Raw genomic sequence first — 21501 nt, 5'->3', positions numbered from 1 at the left:
TCATTTGAGAGTTGTTTTGAGACCCCCATGTTGCTACTCTTCAGAGAAAATTAAAAGATGAGGAAAACTTACAATTGACCCCCTTAATCATTCACCTGTGTATGTAGGTCAGGGGTCACTGAGGTTACCAAGCCAATTTGAGTTCCAATAATTAGTTCTACAGGTTTTGGAATCAATAAAATGACAAAAGTGCCCAAATTTATACACCTGCCTGATTTTGGTTAAACAATTTTTGCATACTTTCTGTAAATCCAATAAACTTCATTTCACTTCTCAAAAATCACTGTGTGTGTCTCCTATATGATATATTTAACTATATATATTTATACAGGAAAAATAATGACTATTAACAAGATTTCCCAAACTTTGGCATCCCACTGTAATTCGGGGTCATTTTGCAGTTGGATTAAGAGTGCTTTTCTGAGACACCGACCAAGGCTTCCCTTGCACAAGTAAAATTGATCGATCGCTGTTTGTCTTGCTTCCTTGTCATTAACGGGAATAAGTCTCTGAACCAGCGAGCCTGTGGAAGTGCAGACCCAGCACTCATGACTAATTAATTATTACAACTATAAACGATCTCCGGGGATCAGTCAAGTCACACAGGTTCATAATTTCATAATCAGTGTTGATGGAACAGCCCCAGATTAATTCACTTAAAGGCACTTCAGAAACAGAGTTTTGTCTGTTGTTGCCAGGACAGACTCAGAAAGAGCATTAACAGGTATGCATGTAAATGTTTATTAACACTTACATAGTGTTCATATTTCATTCATTCACAGAAGAATTTCACTCATTATCATTGTCGTTGTGTTTAATTTTTTTACAGAGATATAAAAAACCAAGCAAAACAAAACAGTGTTGATAAATGCACAATGGACACACAGGAACCAAGCAAAACACCAAGAGGCTGTTTAAAGAGGCTCTCACTGAGAGAAGAGTACAGATGCTCAGCAAGGTGGAGCAGTGGAATATTGTAGGTGGAGGCTTCACATTGTCAGGTATCAAAAATAAGAACCATGATTTGAACTGAACCTGAGAACAGTCAGTGCAGAAGCTCTCACAGTGGAGTGATGTTTGGGGACCAGAAAACAGTGCATTAGTTCATCACACTGCCCTCACTGCTGTAATGATTAATGCCACACTGTAGGTAGTTGTGCTTTCATGTACTCATGTTTTTATACTTTTGTTACTGAGCATAAAGTGCTGTATGAACCACAGTGTCAGGTTTCCCTAAAATCACAATGTTGCTTAATTTGAGCCAAACTGGTGGATCTAAACATTCCCAGTCAAACTTGTACCAAAACAGTATCAGTGTACAAACATCTGTATCATCTGTACAACTGTGTAAACATTTTTGTTTATTATTGTTTTTGTATACAAAATTAGTTTAAGATGTTTTTGCTGGTGTCAAAGGTCAAAGCAGGTCAAATCTGACCTGAACAGCGTGTCAGGTAAAAGATAAGTTGAAGAGGTTGTCAAACTTCTCAGTGCAGGATCAGAGTGAGAGAAATATGTGAGTCTATAACAGTTTGTTCAATCTGTTAAATCTGATGAGCTGGATTTACACACTAAAAAAATGTCAGACAAAGAGAAGATTTTTATACAAACTGTTTTCCAGTGGGCTGTAGGCTACTTAAGGAGGAAAAAGTCACATAAAGTAAATAAATAAATTCATTTCAACATAAAAGAGTTCTATTTAATTAGCTGAACTTGAAGCTCCAACACAAAAACACTCACTGACTCTGAGATCAGAAATTCATGTATGTTTGTAACACAGTTTGACTTTGTGTCAGTAAATCTCATGAACAGCCTGAAGATGAATAAACTGTAGTTCAGAGTCACTGACAGACAGCACAGACACACACTGTTGGTCTGAGTCTGAACATGATGATCATCGGAGTCGTCCGCTGGATGTTCAGGAGAGTTGGTTTCTGTCCTCAGATCGTCTGACTCACAGTTCATCTATGGAGACTGAAGATGATCATCATCATCACTTTCTTTCAGTCCTTGATTATCTGTCTTTCTTCGGTAGCAATTTTTAGCGGGCGGAGACTTAGAGTTGAGCTTTGAAAACCCTGCAGAACTTCGAACCTGCTTGCAATGTTTTATTCTCTGTTTTTGTATTCTTTTGTAGATCTCTCTGGAGATCAAAAAACCAACAGCAGCAACAAGTAGCACAGCAAAAACTGACACGATCAGTCCAACAGATCCTCCTGTCTGACCTGCAGGTGAGAAACAGGTGTGAGGTGTCAGCTGTCAGTGAAGAACAGAACTGAATCCATTTCCATTTTATTTTAGTTCAGGAGATTAGGTTAAAAAATAATTCACAATATGTATAAATTGAGAAAATGTTCATACTGATTGATTTTTCTGTGCTTTTTCATGTAAAAACAGGAAATACGTGATCTGACCAAGATGGCAGCTGCCATCTTGTTTTCACCATTAAAAAAATAGATGAAAATAAAAATGTACTAATTAACAGGTCTAACAGCTCATTGAAAGTCAGAGTAAATTGACTGATTTATATATAGCACTTTTCTACTCTCCCAGAGCACTCAAAGCGCTGTATACAACATGCCTCATTCACCCAAGCTCTTCTAAACGCAAGTGCAAACTAACCAACATTCATACTCATCAGAGGGCAACTTGGGGTTAGTATCTTGCCCAAGGATATTTGGCATGCAGACTGGAGAAGCCAAGGATCGAACCACCAACCTTCCAATCAGTAGCTGATCTGCTCTACCACCTAAGCCACAGCCACCGTAAAAAAGAAATTGAGGTCCCCTTTTTTTAAGCGCAGCCCAGGACCTCACTAGCTGGGGAGCCCCAGGGTCGATTTGAACCAGCGCCGTCTGCATTTAGGTCAAGTTGGTTTCATCCAGCTATTCTATATAATTTGACCTGTTTGGCTGCAGATCTGTGAGAGCTCATTAAACCATGTCTGAGACTTTTGGAAGGTCAAATCCTCGAGTCTCTGAAAATGTGTTTATTTATTATGAGGCTGTCACACCAACCAAACTACACTGTGTACACAATTTACAATTTACATATATGAAGCACTTCAAACAGTGCAAACTGACAGACTGCTTTCAAAATTACAGCTGAAAGACGAGTTTTTCAATATCTCAGTGAGCTTAGTGTGATCATTAACTCAGATAAGTATTGAATTAATTTCTGTAAAATTTGCAATATTCAATGCAGTTGTTACACATACAAACTGTGGATTGTGGCTTTTATGGAATTTACAAGTTTATCAGCTCATATGTCCTCAACCATGAATTAATTAATTTAAAAACAAAAATCAGAGGAGATGATGGAGTAAGAGAATAACAGTTTATCAAAGCTGATCCAGATGTCACAGAGATACTGATGATTTCAGCATGAGAGGTTCAAAGCCACACTGCAATCAGTCTCCTCTAGACTGTTCAGAACTGAAATTTGGAAACTTACAGATCAGTAACCCTACTCAGCTGGATGGTCAGGGATCAAAGTACCAGTCTCAAGAACATTAAAAAAAGAGGCAGCCATCTTCATAACACAGTAACACAGCTACAGTAAAGATATATACTTTACAATAAGCACTGCCTGTGTTCAGATAAACTGCCAGCTATCAGGACAGAATATAAGTAAGTTAATTCATGAATGAAAAACTAGCTCAGCTGGAGTCTCACATTGTCACAGATGAGGATGATAACACTGACTCCAGAGTGAGCAGGACACATCTGTGCTAAAGAAAACTGATGGAGGCCATCTGAGTGTGGGTGGATGCTGGACTCCAGCAGTCAATCAGACAGTTAATCCTTCAACACTCCATTTACACTGCTTGATGCACTTTGATGCAAGTTGTGTATTGTGTATATATAAAGTGTAACTTGATTAGGTGGGACAGAGAGCTGTGATCACAGATCACAGGTACAGCTGAGTTTTAGCCTGATGCTAAAGAAGCACATTTTCAAACACATGATGATTTCACTTTTCAAAAGTCTCAAAAATATATTTTAATGAGCTCTCACAGATCTTTAGCCTTTCTTTCTGCCAGTTGAGCCAAACGTGACCCCTGACCTTACATAGGTTGTTAAAGATGTCCTGGGAATTAACTAGTAATTTTTATATAAAGTATCACAAACATTTTAACAGGTTAAAATCTGTAAAATCACATATGTAGAACACTTGATGGTTTCCTGGTGTAGAGTCACAGGATTTGGACATTTTCCTGTTAATATGTTGGATTTTTTTTTTTTGTTCAAATGTAGTTACTTTTATTATTCAGTACTGTTAATGTGCATAATCCACTGTTGTACTCACTGTTTTGTTTTTCCTGTGTTTAATGCTCAGAGTCTCTACAAGTCATCAATGTCAATGACCAAGAAAATGAGGAGCCTCAGAAATCTGAGAAATTGCTGAGTGGACTGTACCAAGAGTACTGTATCCTGGGGGAATTATGATGTTGTTTATGTTTAATATTTATATTGTTTATTTTACATTTGAGTTTGGTTGAGTTGTTCTAGATTTTATTAGTTAACCTGTTATCATACACCAGGTCACCAGGTGTATGATAACAGTGATAGCATCAATTAAAGGTTTAGCCACATGCTAAATAAACCCTATGTTCAGGAACTAAAGGATGAATAGTTGCCTTTGTCTTTTATCAGATGCAAAAACTTTCCTGAAAGGATAGAGATCAAAACATATTACTCGCTCATGTCACCTTAAGACACACGCACTCACACACGAAAAGTAAGAAAACAATTATTTATGTAATATTAATATATAAACCCACTTCACAAATCGCTACCTTATCGTGGTGGAGGGGTTTGTGTGTCCCAGGGATCCCATGAGCTGTTGTCTGGGGGCTTCTGCCCCATGGTAAGGTCTTCTTTGGCAAATTGGTCCAGGGTGAGGGTACAGATAAAGAGCGATTCAGAGAACCGTTATGAGCAGAACACCAAGAGAACAATTCACCCTTCTTGGATTGCTGGAGGGTGCTCCGCCTAGGGACTCTATTGTTCTACTGGGAGACTTCAATCCTCATGTGGACAATGACAGTGAGACCTGGAGGGGAGTGATTGGGAGGATCTGAACCCAAGTGCTGTTTCGTTGTTGGACATCTGGGCAAACCACAGTTTGGCCATTACGAACACCATGTTCGAATATAAGATTGTCCATAAGTACACGTTGCATGAGGATGGCCACAGGTCAATCGATTTTGTAATCGTATTAGCAGACCTGCGGCCATATGTTCTGGACACTCGGGTGAGCTGTGACCACCTGGTGGTGAGTTGGTTCAAGTGGTGGGGGAGGACACTGGACAGACCTAGCGCGTCTAAAGGTATGGTGAGGGTGTGCTGGGAACACCTAGCAGAGGCCCCAGTCTGTGAGATCTTCCAAGCACACCTTCAGCAGAGCTTCAACAGCATTCTGAGGGAGACTGGGGACATTGAGTCCGAATGGACCATGTTCAGCATCTCCATTGCCGAAGCCGCTGCACTGAGCTGCGGCTGCAAGGTGGTTGGTGCCTGTTGTGGTGGTAACGCCTGAACCAAATGGTGGACACCAGAGGTGTCAGACAACTCAAGAGGGGAAAGCGGCACTCTACCTGCACTGTGTATAGTGCGAGTGGAGTGCCTGCTGACTTTGACTGAGAAAATTGTTGGGCGGTGGAAGAAATACTTTGACAACCTCCTGAACCCCACTCGCACGTCTTCCGTGGAGGAAGCAGAGTCTGGGGATGCCCCACCAATCTCCGGGGATGAGGTCACTGAGGCAGTTAAACAACTCCTTGGTGGCAGAGCTCTTGAGTTGGGTGAGGTCCGCCCTCAGTTTCTGAAGGCTCTGGATGTTGTAGGGGTTTCCTGGTTGACATGCCTCTACAGCAGGGGTGTCAAACTCAAATACACAGTGGGCCAAAATTCAAAATGGAACAAAGTCGCGGGCTAACGTTAATATTTATTGAAAAAAAAAATCTTCCTCCAGATATAAGAATGAATCTTTTCTTATGGACTCAAACAAGTTTAGCTGAAAAACTGAATATGGAACAGCAAAGCTTAATACTAAACAATATATATATTAGCTGTATAATACCAGCAGGCCAGCTCTAATAGTAATTTGGTATGGCTTCGCGGGCCAAATGTAATTAGGCTGCGGGCCAAATTTGGCCCGCGGGCCAGAGTTTGACACCTATGCTCTACAGTGTTGTGTTGAGATCAGGGGCAGCGCCCCTGGATTTGCAGACTGGGGCGGTGTTTCCCATCTTTAAGAAAGTGTTCCAACTATAGGGTAATCACACTCCTCAGCCTCCCTGGGAAACTCTATGCCAGGGTGCTGGAAAGGAGAGTCCATTCGAACCTCAGATACATACATTGATAAGTACACAGACTCAGTCTGCGGATTTATCAAGAAATGCGTGGAAGATGTCGTCCCATCCAGAACAGTTATGGTCTACCTAAATCAAAAACCATGGATTAACAATGATGTTCGCACGGCACTGGCGGCACAGAACACTGCTTTTGCTTCCATGAACACATCGGACTACAAACACGCACATTACCAACTCTGGAAGACAATTAAAGCAGCCAAACCTAAGAAAAGGGTTAGAGTGGAACAACAATTTGAGAACTCTCAGAGAATGTGGCAGGGACTAAACACAGTCACAGACTTTAAAGGAAGAATCAGCACACCACAGACCACGGCCTCTCTGTGTGAGGATCTAAACGTGTTCTACGCTAGATTCGACACAGTGAACACCACGAGACCGGACAGTTTATGCATTGGGAATGAAGTCAGCATACACACTGTGTCTGAGGAGGATGTGCGCAGGTGCTTCAGACAGGTGAATACACGCAAAGCTAGCATTCTGGACGGGATTCCTGGTTGTGTCCTCAAGTCATGCGCGGCTCAGCTGGCTGGAGTGTTCACACATATCTTCAACCTTTCCCTCTCTCTGTCTGTAGTCCCAGCCTCCTTCAAAACAGCTACCATTGTCCCTGTACCCAAATCCTCCACCATCTCATCACTGAACGTCTGGCGACCAGTAGCCCTCCCCCCCATTGTGAGAAAATGCTTTGAGAGGCTGGTCAGGGACTTCATCTGCTCTGCACTACCCAACTCACTGGACCCTCTACAATTTGCATACCGCCACAACAGGTCCACTGATGATGCCATAGCCCTGACACTACATACTGCCCTCTCACACCTGGATAAGAGAGACATGTATGTGAGAATGCTGTTGGTAGATTACAGCTCAGCATTCAATACCATCATTCCATCGAAGCTGGACAGGAAACTGCAGGATCTAGGACTGAGCATATCTCTTTGCAGCTGGATCTTTAACTTCCTGTCAGACAGATGCCAAGTGGTCAGATTGGGCAGCATCACCTCATCACCTGTCATAATGAACACTGGTGCTCCACAGGGGTGTGTACTGAGCTCTCTCCTGTATTCACTCTACACCCATGACTGCACAGCCAATAGCAACTGGAACATCATCGTGAAGTTTGCGGATGACACAAAAGTGGTGGGTCTTATCACCAAAGGTGCTGAGGCGGCTTACAGGGAGGAGGTCAGCACACTGACCCACTGGTGTCAAGAGAACCATCTCACCCTCAACATCACGAATACAAAGGAGTTGATAGTTGACTTCCGGAGGGGTAAAGAAGCACATACCCCCATCACCATCAACGGTGCTGCTGTGCAGAGAGTGAGCACCTTCTGTTTCCTAGGTGTACATCTGGTAGAGGATCTTTCGTGGTCAGTACACATAAACAAAAACATGTGAAGAAGGCGCAGCAGCGCCTCTTCTTCCTCGGGAGACAGAAGGAGATTTGGCAGGAGCCCCCGCATCCTCAGGACCTTCTACCGCTGTGCCATTGAGAGCATCCTCACTGGATGCAACACCACCTGGTATGGCAACAGCACCGCTTACAACCGCAAAGCTCTCCAGAGAGTGGTACGGTGTTCTGAACAGACAATTGGAAGTGAGGTTCCCTCCCTCCAAGACATCTACAAGAAGCAGTGCCTGAGGAAAGCGGGGAGGATCATCAAAGACTCCAGTCACCCTAGCCATAAACTGTTCAGACCACCATGTTTTTTTATGATACATACATACATTTTGTGTGCATACATTCTTAAAATTGTACATATATTTTTTCTCATAATTCTCAAATTCCTGCTCTTATAATTGGCTTGTTTCTTACACTTCTTGTATTTTGCACACCACTGCTGCTTGTGAAGCTTGTACAAACAAATCTCACTCACATGTGCTGTACCAGTGTACCAATAATGTGACGTGACAATAAAAGTGATTTGATTTGATTTTTTGATTTGATACAGAAGGAACAATCCGGTTTTGTTCCCAGTGGGTGATGAGCTCCACCAGGGCTGCCCTTTGTCACCGATTCTGTTCATACTTTATATGGTCAGAATTTCTAGGTGTAGCCACGTGGCGGAAGGTTTTCACTTGGGTGGTCTCAAAATCTCATATCTGGTTTTCGTGGATGATGTGGCCTCCAGCTTTGTGTGAAGCTGTGGGAATGAAAATCAGCACCTCCAAATCTGAGGCCACGGTCCTCAGCCAGAAAATGGTGGAGTGCCCACTCCGGGTCAGGGACAAGTTCCTGCCCCAAGTGGAGGAGTTCAAGTATCTCAGGGTCTTGTTCACGAGTGACGGGAGCGGGAGATTGATAGGCGGATTGGTGCTGCGGCTGCAGTGATGTGGACGCTATAATGATCCATCATGGCAAAGAGGGAGCTGAGTGTAAAATCGAAGCTCTCAATTTGCCCATCGATCTATGTCCCCACCCTCACCTATGGCCACGAGCTGTGGGTAGAGACAGAAAGAACAAGATCACGGATACAAGTGATGGAAATGAGCTTCCTAGGAAAGGGTGACTGGTCTCTCCCTTAGAGATAGGGTGAGAAGTTCAGCCATCTGAGAGGGGCTCAGAGGAGAACAGGCCACTTGAGGTGGTTCAGGCATCTGACAACATGCGTCCTGGGCGAGGTGTTCTGGGCATGTCCTAATGAGAGGAGGCCCCGGGGCAGACACAACAATATGCTGGAGAGATTATTCCTCTCAGATGACCAGATGTTCCCAGGACAAACTGTTCCCAGGACAAGGTAGCTGGGGAGAGGGAGGTCTGGGCTTCTCTCCTTGGGCTGTGACCCGGCACCGATAAGTGGAAGAAGATGGATGGATGACATATGGATTCTGTGTGTTTAGCTGATCCAACATTCATTGTTATAAATGTGTGTCTGTAATTTAGTGACTAAAAGACATACCATAGCACAAACAAACATCAACAACCAGGAAGCAGCTTCACCTCTGATCACACACACACTCAAATCTACTCACTCACCTGGAGGATCAAAAACAATCAAGTAAACAGTGTTGACGGGCTGCAATGAGTGTTTTTCTGCCACGCTGACATGACACACATATGCTCCAGTGTCTTTGATCGTCACATCCTTCAGAATCAAAGACACATCTCCATCCTTCATCTGTCTGTCCTGCAGATCCACCCGGTTCTTAAAAGATGGATGCTGGAAAATTGGAAAAAATTGACCATTCCAGTATGAAAGGACATGTTCTGACTTCAGGTCAGCTCTGCTCCACTTTACAACTCTGATATTGTTGGTTGGAGCTTGACATGTCAGAGTGACATTCTGTCCAGAGTCAGCTTTGAGAATTTTGGGGTCTGAAAGAGGAAACAACACAGAGCAGAGAGGTTAAAGGTCAAAGTAGAATTATGATCAGAATGATTGACTTGAAATATTTTGTTTATTTCCTTTGACATTTGACTTTTTAGTCATGTTAAATAAATAATCCTGTGAATATCTGGTCTGAGTCTTTCTGCGTATGTCGTTGTGGCTTCTGTCCACAGTCCAGAGATGTGCAGTTAGTGCAGTGAGGTTAACTGGCTGTAGAACAGGGATCTTAAACTCAAATGAGGGAATGGGAAGCAGCCCTCTCATTATAAGACTGTGAGTCTCTGCATGCTGCCTTTTCTGTAGCTACAGCTGTTTGTATACACTGAACAAAAAGCTTGGTAGCTGTATACTGACTCCTGAAACTACAACACATCACACTGACCCACATAACAAAATTGATATGGCCCAGATCTGGCCCACACAATGTGCTTACACATCGCCCACATACTGCAAAGAATGAAGGCCCTTTGGTGGCCCAGATCTGGTTTGCCAGAGGTGGCCCACACATGGGCCAGCACAAGGCCAGTTGCAGACACACTGTTGGCTCTGTGCTGGCCCAGAACAGTTTCAGCTCTGGTCCCAGACGTCAGCCTAATGTGTACCTTAATCAATCCATGTAATAACAACATATGCATAATAGTGCAAAAGTAACATGACAAAACTATGTTCAGACAGTGAATGGACTGATTCTTATATAGCACTTTTCTACTCTCCCAATTACTCAAAGTGCTCTATGCAACAATCACAAACTGAGCGCTTCCTAACTACATTCATACTCTTGAGATACAGACTGGAGGAACCACTAACTTTCCAATCAGTAGGTGACCTGCTCTACCTACTGAGTTAAAGCCACCCAGGGGGTAAACATGACTAAAACCCCACTAGGTTTTGGATAAAGTGTACACTCACAAACCTGTCAAACCTGCATTTGAAACGTTGGCTACCATAGCAGTAAAGTATTAAAACATGGCATTTGGGTCTTCTAACTAAATTAGGAAAGTAGGAACATAAATAGCGCCTCATTGCCAGACCTGGCCTGCATCCGGTTGACATACACTCTGCCATGACACCAGTCAGTCAGAAGTGCCAGCTTGATGCCAGATCCAAGCCAGATCTGTTTTCTATGAGCCTGGGCCACAAAAACCAAACCACAATCGGGCCAGATGTGGCATGCTATCACATAAACAGTGCCATCTACACCAGGCCTGGCCCATATCTGGATGACATACCACTTACCATGCCAGATGTCAGCCAGCAGTGCCGGCTTGACACCAGATCTGGGCCAGACCTGTCTGCTATGTGGGGTAGTTTGATTGTCAATGAACAACTCAATCAGAGTTTAAAGTGGAGTGTAAAGCTGATCAGATAGAGTGTGAGGTTGTGAGAAAGTGTCTGACTGCATTCATAGATGTGTCCTTTCAGCTGCTCGCTCTGATCCAACCTTTGGTCTCTAAGAAGAGGCTTCAGGGAGATGTTTGCTACGTTGGACTGTAGGACCATCAGAAATGTGTGCAGTAACAAAACAGGCAGCAGTGAAAGGAGCTCTAAGTGTTTGTGTTGTTCAATGATTTGTGCACAACAACAACAATGGGACCTCTCTCATCCATCAGTCATCATGTGGACATTTTTCTGACACACTTTGAAGCTGATGGACGTTTTGTGTCTGCACTAAGTACGTATTCACCAGCTATGGCACCGGCAGGATTCACTTTCACAGACTCACAACCACCAGCTTCACCCCTCCCCTCCCCCTCCAGCTGTAGGCTTTAACATTGAGTTTCCCCACACATGTTTACAGACGAGTTAGAGAGCAAGAGAAGAAGAGACGGATTCATAAATGTCTTTGTTTCTGCTCTAACCAAACAATGCTGCTCTACAACTCTAGACTATCAGCCACAAAGACAACAGCTGGAGAAACAGCTGTCTACCTCTGACATCCACCAGCTCATCCATACAACAAACAAACATCAACAACCAGGAAGCAGCTTCACCTCTGATCACACACACACTCAACTCTACTCACTCACCTGGAGGAACAACATGAAGATAGATGAAGCTGAGCTTCAGTGAGTCTGTTTCTTTCATGTAAACACGACACTCGTATGTTCCAGCGTCATTAATTGTCACATCCTTCAGAATCAAAGACACGTCTCCATCCTTCATCTGTCTGTCCTGCAGATCCACCCGGTTCTTAAAAGATGGATGCTTGCTGGCTGGAACAAACCGACCATCCTTGTACAAAAGTACATGCTTATCTTCCAGGTCAGCTCTGCTCCACTTTAAAATTGTGATGTTGTTGTTTGGAGCTTGACATGTCAGAGTGACGTCCTGTCCAGACTTAACTTTGAGGATTTTCAGATCTGAAAGAGGAAACAACACAGAGCAGAGAGGTTAAAGGTCAAAGTACAATTATGATCAGAATGATTGACTTTAAATATTTTGTTTATTTCCTTTGACATTTGAGTTTTTAGTCATGTTGGATTTAATGAACCTCTGAACATCCAGCAGGTCACCAGTGACCCACTGAGGGGGAATTTTAGCCTCATGCTAAACATGCAAAGTGTCAGAAACTACAAGATGTTAGCTTCCACAGAACAACAACATGTGCTGATAATAAGTGAACATAATGTGTGAGAGAAAGCAGCCTCTCATTATAAGACACTGTGAGTCTCTGCATGCTGCCTTTATGGAACTACAGCTGTTTGTATACACTGAACAAAAAGCTTTGTAGCTGCATCCTGACTCCTGACACTACAACACATCACACTGACACACACATTACACTTTGTCTCTGTCACAGCTGGATTACAGATGTTAACTTCATGCAAAGACGTTGGAGCTTAGAAAAGCATCTTGCAGGAAGACCTTACACCTGAAGACAGTCAGGAAAAATGGGTGAAAAACTTTTCAGCCAGGAATTTCACTGAACCGCCATACAGATTAATTAATTAACACAAACAGAAGCTGAGTAAATCAGGATGAGAGTTTCACCGACCCTCTCCAGTGCTAAAGTCCCTCCATCTAACCTCACAATACAAGAAAAGAAGGCCATCGCTTTCCTGAGCAAAGATCACAACATCACCACATTACCAGCCGACAAAGGAAGGTGCACCATGGTTTTAAACACTACGGATTACCACACAAAGATCACTACACTCCTCAGTGACAGCAATACCTATGAAGCCTTAAAGCGAGACCCCACAAACAGCTACAAAAAGAACGTTATAGCTTGCCTTCAAGACCTTGAAAAGGTAATTTCCTTGACCGCCCTGCATATCATCGCCTATACCAGGGGATGCCATACCCTGTATTTACGACCTTCCTAAGATCCAAAAAGAAGGGGTCCCACTCAGACCCATTGTTAGCAGCATAAACTCAGCCAGCTACAACATTTCCACCTTTCTACCATCCTAGCACCTCTTGTGGGAAACACCCCACATCACATCAAAAACGTCACTGACAAGGTCCAGAAACTTACCCTGGCTCCAGATGAAACCATGATGTCCTTTGATGTAGTCTCTCTCTTCACTTGCATACCCACCACGGAGGCCGTGGAGACAGTCAGAAAACAACTACAAGAAGACAGCTCTTTGGAAAACAGAACCAACTTCAACCCTGATCAGATTTTCACATTGTTAGACCTCTGCCTTACCACCACATATTTCAAATAAAATGAGGGTTTCTACAGAGAAAAACATGGATGTACCATGGGCTCCCCAGTGTCACCTATTGTTGCCAACCTTTACATGGAGGAAGTGGAAAGAAAGGATCTTGGCTGTTTTAAAGGAGTACGTAGCCACTGGTACAGATATGTAGATGACACCTGGGTCAAAATCGAAACTCAAGAACTGTAATCCTTCACTGCTCACATTGACGGCGTGGATAAAAACATAAAGTTCACCAGGGAAGACAAAAAGGATAGCTGTTTGCCTTTCCTGGAGTGTGCCGTGTACATTGAAGTGAATGGAAACCTCAACATTGAAGTTTACCGGAAGCCCACACATACGGACCAGTTGTTAGGTTTTGTATTGTTGATTGTCATTTATGCTTAGAAATATTTACTTATATATGCTTAGAGTTTTATAACTAGTTGTAGATTGGTAGAGGTTTGATCCTTGATAGTCTGCAAACTTTGTGTGCATGAGAGAGCACTCTGGGAGCACGAGAGAGGTCGTACCTTGTCTTATTGTTTTATGGTTTTATGGTAGGATTAACGTAGCTGTATCTGTCTTAGTCTAAGTGCCTTTTGGTTTGATGAACTGCTGGACTTTGAGACCAGCAGGTTTAGGGAAGTTTTTATGGGGTCACACTCTGACCCCCCCCCCCCCCCCCCCCCCCCACACACACACACACACACACAGTATTCTTTGTTCACATGTATACCTATGTAAGATGTTATATGTTAATGAACCTATGCATATTCATGTAACCACAATAAAAGGAGTGCTATGGGGAACCTGGCTGAGAGTCTGACGGAGGTCAAGTGGTGGAACGACACTTGGCTCCAGGCAGGTCTCCCTCATGCATGAGTAACATGAAGATCTTTGCCTACTTCGTGTCTTGCTTGCTGTGTAATTATATTGTCTTCAACGTTCCAGCGAATAGGTTCAAGCTACAAACCTATCACCAGTACCGCCTCTTTTACTCCCGAACTTAACAATGTGGTGTATGCTGTACAGTGCAGCGAGGAATGCACAGACCTCTGCATTGGAGAGACCAAACGGCGACTTCACAAGCGCATGGCACAACATAGAAGAGCCACCTCCACAGGACAAGACTCAACAGTCCATCTGCATACAAAGGTCAAAGGTCACTCTTTTGAGAACACCAATGTTCACATTTTGGACAGAGAGGACAGATGGTTTGAAAGAGGAGTGAAAGAAGCCATTTACGTCCACTGTGAGCGACCATCTTTGAACAGAGGCGGTGGCTTATGGTAAATGGCCTGTATTTGTATAGCGCTTTACTTGGTCCCTAAGGACCCCAAAGCGCTTTAATGTCATCCACCAATTCACGCACTGGTGATGGCAAGCTGCATTGTAGCCACAGCTGCCCTGGGGCGCACTGACAGAGGCGACACCAACTGTCTGCATCTATAATCCAGTTTTGAGATCTCTTCCCAGACGCCTTAATGCCCACTCACACCCTGGGCCATCTGACCTCAGGAAATCACATGATAGGGTGGGGCCAGGTTTCACAATGAGCTCACCCGAAACTCTGGCTGATTGTGACCCACACCCGCTTTCACACCTTGACTCATGTGATAAGGTAGAGGATCATCAGGGGGTCCATTGCCCTTTTGGGGGACACTCCCAACTGGGTTTAAATCTGGGACTCTCCACCATTTGACCCTAGAACTGAAGATGCTTCTCAGATGAAACATCTTCAAGTAACTTAAAGAAGCCCAGACGCTTTTCTTTCCAAGCTCCTTAGATGACGATGACCCGGATGATAGAAAACCTTCACAGACATATTCATACAAAGACACTGAAAAAACATGAAAATAATTCTACTGTACTCCTTTGTGCTCATTTGGCTTCTAACAGTTAAATTTCACTTGCAGACCTAAATACAAATATGCCGGAAAACACGAATGTCAAGCATACATTAACTTGTTATTATTCTTAAATTATTATAAATGTGTGAGTCTGTAATCTCGGTGACTAACAGAGAACCTGAGATTAAAGCTGAGTCTAACTGTGATCAGATGAAGTGTGAGGTTGTGAGAAAGTGTCTGACTGCATTCATAGATGTGTCCTTTCAGCTGCTCGCTCTGATCCAACCTTTGGTCTCTAAGAAGAGGCTTCAGGGAGACGTTTGCTACGTTGGACTGTAGGACCATCAGAAATGTGTGCAGTAACAAAACAGGCAGCACTGAAAGCAGCTCTAAGTGTTTGCGTTGTTCAATGATTTGTGCACAACAACAACAATGGGACCTCTCTCATCCATCAGTCACCATGTGGACATTTTTCTGACACACTTTGAAGCTGATGGACGTTTTGTGTCTGCACTAAGTACGTTTTCACCAGCTATGGCACCGGCAGGATTCACTTTCACAGACTCACAACCACCAGCTTCACCCCTCCCCTCCCCCTCCAGCTGTAGGCTTTAACATTGAGTTTCCCCACACATCTTTACAGACGAGTAAAGCTGGGCATACACTGTGGTAGTTTTGGCCTTTTTTTTAGCAGATTTTTAATTTGTGCGACCTTTTTGGTGATCGGCCAAGTTTCACCTTAATTGTGTGTCGTGCATTGTGTAGTATACATGGGATAACGAGAAGCGATTAACACCTCACAACGAGCTCCCGATCACAAATCGCATGGTCATAAGAAAATCAAACCTGTTTGAAGAACCTGTTGCCCGTTGTGAGGGTGTCAACGCAACCTCTCACACTGCGCACGCACAAACACAGAAATAAAAGTACAAAGTAGGAGTAGCACAGCAGTGCAGAGTGTGATCAGGACACATCGGTGGAGGCAGAACCTGTGATCACACACACACTCAACTCTATTCACTCACCTGGTGAAATACTCAGGTAAAAAATGCTGTTGCGCTTCCATGGGAGTCTTCCTCCCACGCTGACACGACACTCGTATGTTCCAGTGTCATTAATCGTCACATCCTTCAGAATCAAAGACACGTCTCCATCCTTCATCTCTTTGTCCTGCAGATCCACCCGGTTCTTAAAAGATGGATGCTGGTTGTTTGAATCAAACTGACCATCCTGGTACAAAAGTACATGCTTATCTTCCAGATCAGCTCTGCTCCAGTTTAAATGTTTGATGTTGCTGTTTGGAGCTCGACATGTCAGAGTGACGTCCTGTCCAGACTCAGCTGTGAGGATTTTCACGTCTGAAAGAGGAAACAACACAGAGCAGAGAGGTTAAAGGTCAAAGTACAATCATGATCAGAATGATTGACTTTAAATATTTTGTTTATTTCCTTTGACATTTGAGTTTTTAGTCATGTTGGATTTAATGAACCTCTGAACATCCAGCAGGTCACCAGTGACCCACTGAGGGGGAATTTTAGCCTCATGCTAAACATGCAAACTGTCAGAAACTACAAGATGTTAGCTTCCACAGAACAACATGTGCTGATAATAAGTGAACATAATGTGTGAGAGAAAGCAGCCTCTCATTATAAGACACTGTGAGTCTCTGCATGCTGCCTTTATGGAGCTACAGCTGTTTGTATACACTGAACAAAAAGCTTTGTAGCTGCATCCTGACTCCTGACACTACAACACATCACACTGACACACACATTACACTTCTTTGTCTCTGTCACAGCTGGATTAAAGATGTTTCCACCCAGCCTCGTGTTTCATTCACACACAGATAAACTGAATCCATATGAAAATAATCCTCCCGTACTTCTTGTTATGTCAGAGAGAAACTCACTTTAGTTCAATGTGTGAAAGTAAGGATAACAAGACTAAAAAATAATTTCTATTCACAAGGCATCAGGCTACTGAATCACTGACTAATTGTCGAATCGTAACTATCTTTGACCTGTAAATTTGCAATTTTGTACATTCTTACATAACGTAATACAACTTCATACAATATAAACATTTTTTATTGCATTTTCTATATATATTATCACTCTGACAGTGTTGCAACTGCTAGCACCTTAAATTCTGACTACACCCACACATAAACTACATGTGTAACATAAGCACTTGTTTTAATTTATTTATTATTTTCTATGCTCAGATGCAGGTTTATTCTTTATTTTAGTTAGCTTTTTATTTAGTTGTGTGAAGGCAAACTGCAAAGAAAGAATTTCATTGCTCTGTTTAACCATGTGTGTTTTGCCGTGTATATGACAATAAACTTCTCAAATCTCAATTGCAGATACAAACAATCACGAAGACATTTCTAGGTTCTCCAGGCTTCTGATGTGATGCTCAGATTATTATAAATGTGTGAGTCTGTAGTTTCAGTGATTAACAGAGAACCAGAGTTTAAAGTTAAGCCTAAACCTGCCTTTAATGTTGGGTTTAAATCTGAGTTTAAGGTTGAGTTTAAAGCTATGTCTAGACCAACTGAATCCATATGAAAATAATTATTAGAAAAACATTATTGACATGTAAAGAGGCTGATATTGTTTATTTCTGATATAAACACAATTGACAGCTGAATTTCACCTGTCAAGCAGAATGACATAGTTGCAGCAGACAACTCTGTGTTACTATTACTGCTGATCCTACACTTAGTTTTTATTGTGAACCTGAGTTTACATCTGATCACATGAAGTGTGAGGTTGCGAGAAAGTCTCTGACTGCATTCATTTTTTGTTGTTGTGCACAAATCATTGAACAACTGATGGACGTTTTGTGTCTGCACTAAGTACGTTTTCAGCAGCTATGGCACCGGCGCAGGATTCACTTTCACAGACTCACAACCACAAGCTTCACCCCTCCCCTCCCCTCCCCCTCCAGCTGTAGGCTTTAACATTGAGTTTCCCCACACATGTTTACAGACGAGTTAGAGAGCAAGTGTCATGGTCTGGGTGGTTTTCCACAGCATCGGCTCCTCCCCACTGGATGGAGTCTTTGTTGTTCCTCACCTGATGGCAATCATACCAGCAGTATTTATTTTTTATTTATATTTATTTATTATTCACTCAACTGGTCTTCGCCAGATTATCTGCCAACTTTAGTCAGTTCTTGGCCTCACGTCTGTTCCTTGGTGACTCATCGTGTATATTAACCTTATTTCCTCTGTTTTCTCGTCAGCCTCTGAAACCCACCTACCAAGCTCTCCTGGATACCAGTTTGCAGCCGCCGGTAATCTCTCCCCTTTTTGGAACTGCCAGTTTCTCCTGCCTGCCTCCCTGCATTGCATGCAGTACCCACCTGGACCTCTCCTGCCTTGTCCCTCCACGCAACCCCCACCTGCAAGCTTGTAAGACAGCTCAGTGTATTATCCTCAGATTCACTCGCAGCTCTCTGTGGGATTCCCCTGACTGCTCTCTCCTCTGTTTCAGTGCCCTGGCCAGCCACAGTTTCCCCTGCCCAGTCCCTGCACCCAGTTATCCCTGCCATCTAGTCATAGTCACAGTATTTTTCTCTCGCCTCAGACATCTAGTTTATGTTCCTTAATTCTAGTCTGCAATTTCTGTTAGCCTCTGAGCATTGTAAATAAAGTCTCTTTTCGTTACACCGCACCTCTGGCCTCCAGGTTTGAAACTGCACTTGAGTCAATCCCATTTCCACGGGCCACTGAGCCATGACAGCAAGAGAAGAAGAGACTGATTCATAAATGTCTTTGTTTCTGCTCTAACCTTACCCAAACAATGCTGCTCTACAACTCTCAGTGTTGGGGAGTAACGGAATACATGTACCGCCGTTACGTATTTAAAATACAAAATATGAGTAACTGTATTCCGTTACAGGTACTGTTTAAAAAGGTGGTATTTAGAATACAGTTACTGTCATGGTCCGCGGCCCGGCGTCCGGGGTGCTGTTGGGATGCCCACGCCCACACGTTGTTTTTCCGGCTACCCTCACGGGACACCTTTAGTTATAATAAAATTTACTTTCTTTATTCTCTCCTACCCTGGTGTGTGTGTTCTGCTTCTGGGTCCAGCCTGCGCTCGGAACTTCGGTTCATGACAGTACGGACTGGCCAGTATGGACCCAGCAGATCCACTCCGCTCCGCTATTAATAAACAGGGCGCTATCCTCGGTCGCCACGATCAGCAGCTCCAGTCTCTCCAAGACCGTTGCCAAGAGCTCAGTGACACTCAGAATAAACTACAAACTAGGCCGCCCGACCCCGTGCACCGCGGCGTTTCACCTCCGCCGCTGGAACCCTTCCACGGGGAGTTGGACCTGTGTGGGGGGTTCCTTTTCCAGTGCTCCTTGTTTTTCAGCCGCACGCCTCACGCGTTTCCCATGGATGCTGCTAAGATCTCCCACTTCGTGAGATTGTTACGGGGGCGTGCTCTAGCATGGGCTGAAGCTTACTTAAACTCTCACCCCATTCGTGATTGCGATTACGATGAATTCCTGGAGGAGTTCCAGGCTACGTTCTCCCCTCCGGTTTCGGAGGACGATGCCGCGCAGAAGTTGCTGGGGCTCCGTCAGGGGCGGCGCAGTATTGCGGAGTACCTAGTTGAATTCCGTACCCGAGCGGTCGCCGTGGGTTGGCCTGATTCGGCCCTCCGTGGGTTTTTTTTACGGTCATTAAACGACCAGATGAAGGACCAACTAGCGTTTCACGAGGAAACCAGATCCTTTGAAGAATTAGCCTCCCTCGCCCGTAGGTTCGATAGACGCCTGCGGGAGAGGGATGCCGAGCGGCGGCTTAAGCCTATGGGCTCCGTATTGCGCCCCGGGATCCGCGTTTCTCCGCCCCCGCCCCCAGCTGCGTGTGCGCGCTCTCCGTCGCCTCCCCCGCCCGAACCCATGCAGATCGGACGCTCTCGGCTTTCTCCGGAGGAGAGGGAACGCCGATTTCGGGCTGGAGAATGCCTGTACTGTGGGAGGCCCGGTCACCGCATCGCTGTTTGCCCGGTCCGCCCAAACGACCCGGCCCACCGGTAAGTCCGGGGATACGGGTGGGCAGCGCTCTAAGTACTACTAGACCCCGATTGTTACTGTCTGTTACTATCGTGACTCCTAATCAGACTTTTACATGCCCCGCGTTGGTGGACTCCGGGGCGGAACAGAACCTTATGGATGAGAAGCTGGCTAAGAGGTTAGCTGTGTCTCTTACCCCACTCGAACCCCCCATCCATGCGTCTACATTGAACAACCAAGTGTTTGCATACATAACTCACCAAACCGCGCCTGTACGGTTAATCACATCAGGTAACCACCAAGAGCAGCTGTCTTTTTTCACTTTTCCTGCTCCTGACACCCCGCTTATCCTAGGCTACCCCTGGTTACAGAGACATAACCCACACATAGATTGGGCCGGAAAGAGTATCACGAGCTGGAGTGTGTTTTGTCTGGCGAACTGCCTGAGGCCCGCCCCGCCACCCGCGCCGGATCTCTCTTCCGTGCCCCCCGATTATCACGATCTTCGGCAGGTGTTCAGTAAAGACGAGGCGCTCTCACTCCCGCCTCACCGTCCATATGACTGTGCTATTGATCTGCTCCCGGGTGCATCGCTGCCCTCTAGCAGATTATACAACCTGTCTCGCCCCGAAAGAGAAACCATGGAGAATTACATCCAGGAGTCGCTAACTGCAGGACATATTAGGCCGTCATCCTCCCCCGTGGCTGCGGGTTTTTTCTTCGTGGGAAAGAAAGACGGGACGCTCCGCCCGTGCATTGATTACAGGGGGCTGAACAACGTCACCGTCAAAAACAAATATCCCCTCCCACTCATTAGTTCTGTTTTTAACTCACTCCAGGGAGCCACAGTCTTCACCAAACTGGATCTGCGGAACGCCTACCACCTGGTACGGATACGTGAGGGCGACGAGTGGAAGACCGCCTTCAATACCCCTTTAGGGCATTTCGAATATCTGGTGATGCCGTTCGGGTTAATGAACGCCCCGGCGGTTTTTCAAGCCCTAGTCAACGACGTGTTACGGGATTTCCTGAACGTGTTTGTTTTTGTTTACCTGGATGATATTCTGATTTTTTCCAAGACGCTCGAGGACCATCGCATCCATGTGAGGAGCGTGCTACAACGGCTGCTCGAAAACAGACTGTACGTCAAAGCGGAAAAATGTGAGTTCCACGTCTCATCTATTTCCTTCTTGGGCTACATCCTCGCAGGTGGGCAGGTGAAGACCGACCCAGTGAAGGTCAAAGCGATATTGGAATGG

General features: G+C 44.5%; 1 protein-coding gene across 3 annotated transcripts in view; it reads right to left on the bottom strand.

The window, feature by feature from the left end:
- Positions 1 to 734: 734 nt before the first annotated feature.
- LOC147333986 (cell adhesion molecule CEACAM5-like) overlaps positions 735 to 21501 on the bottom strand; it is a 45815-nt gene continuing 25048 nt past the window's right edge. Inside the window, exons 6-10 of one of the 3 annotated variants that reach the window (XR_015128396.1) lie at positions 16231 to 16563; positions 11736 to 12068; positions 9357 to 9695; positions 4799 to 9156; positions 2108 to 2225 (exon numbers count right to left, since the gene is read on the bottom strand). Coding sequence is in view for 2 of the 3 variants with exons in the window: in XM_086286454.1 (XP_086142580.1) it covers positions 1966 to 2225; positions 9357 to 9695; positions 11736 to 12068; positions 16231 to 16563 (1265 nt within the window). In the remaining variant the exon portion in view is untranslated. Of the gene's footprint in view, positions 9157 to 9356; positions 9696 to 11735; positions 12069 to 16230; positions 16564 to 21501 lie in introns of all 3 variants that reach the window. The other 2 variants (XM_086286454.1, XM_086286455.1) reach the window with 2 other exon arrangements.

This window comes from Aulonocara sp. 'chitande type north' Nkhata Bay, linkage group LG3 (assembly GCF_057382095.1).
Source record: "Aulonocara sp. 'chitande type north' Nkhata Bay isolate Kocher_YH1m ecotype deep benthic linkage group LG3, A_spYH_male_GT1.1, whole genome shotgun sequence".
NCBI classification, from domain to species: Eukaryota; Metazoa; Chordata; class Actinopteri; order Cichliformes; family Cichlidae; genus Aulonocara; species Aulonocara sp. 'chitande type north' Nkhata Bay.
This window is presented reverse-complemented; position numbering and strand designations above follow the sequence as displayed.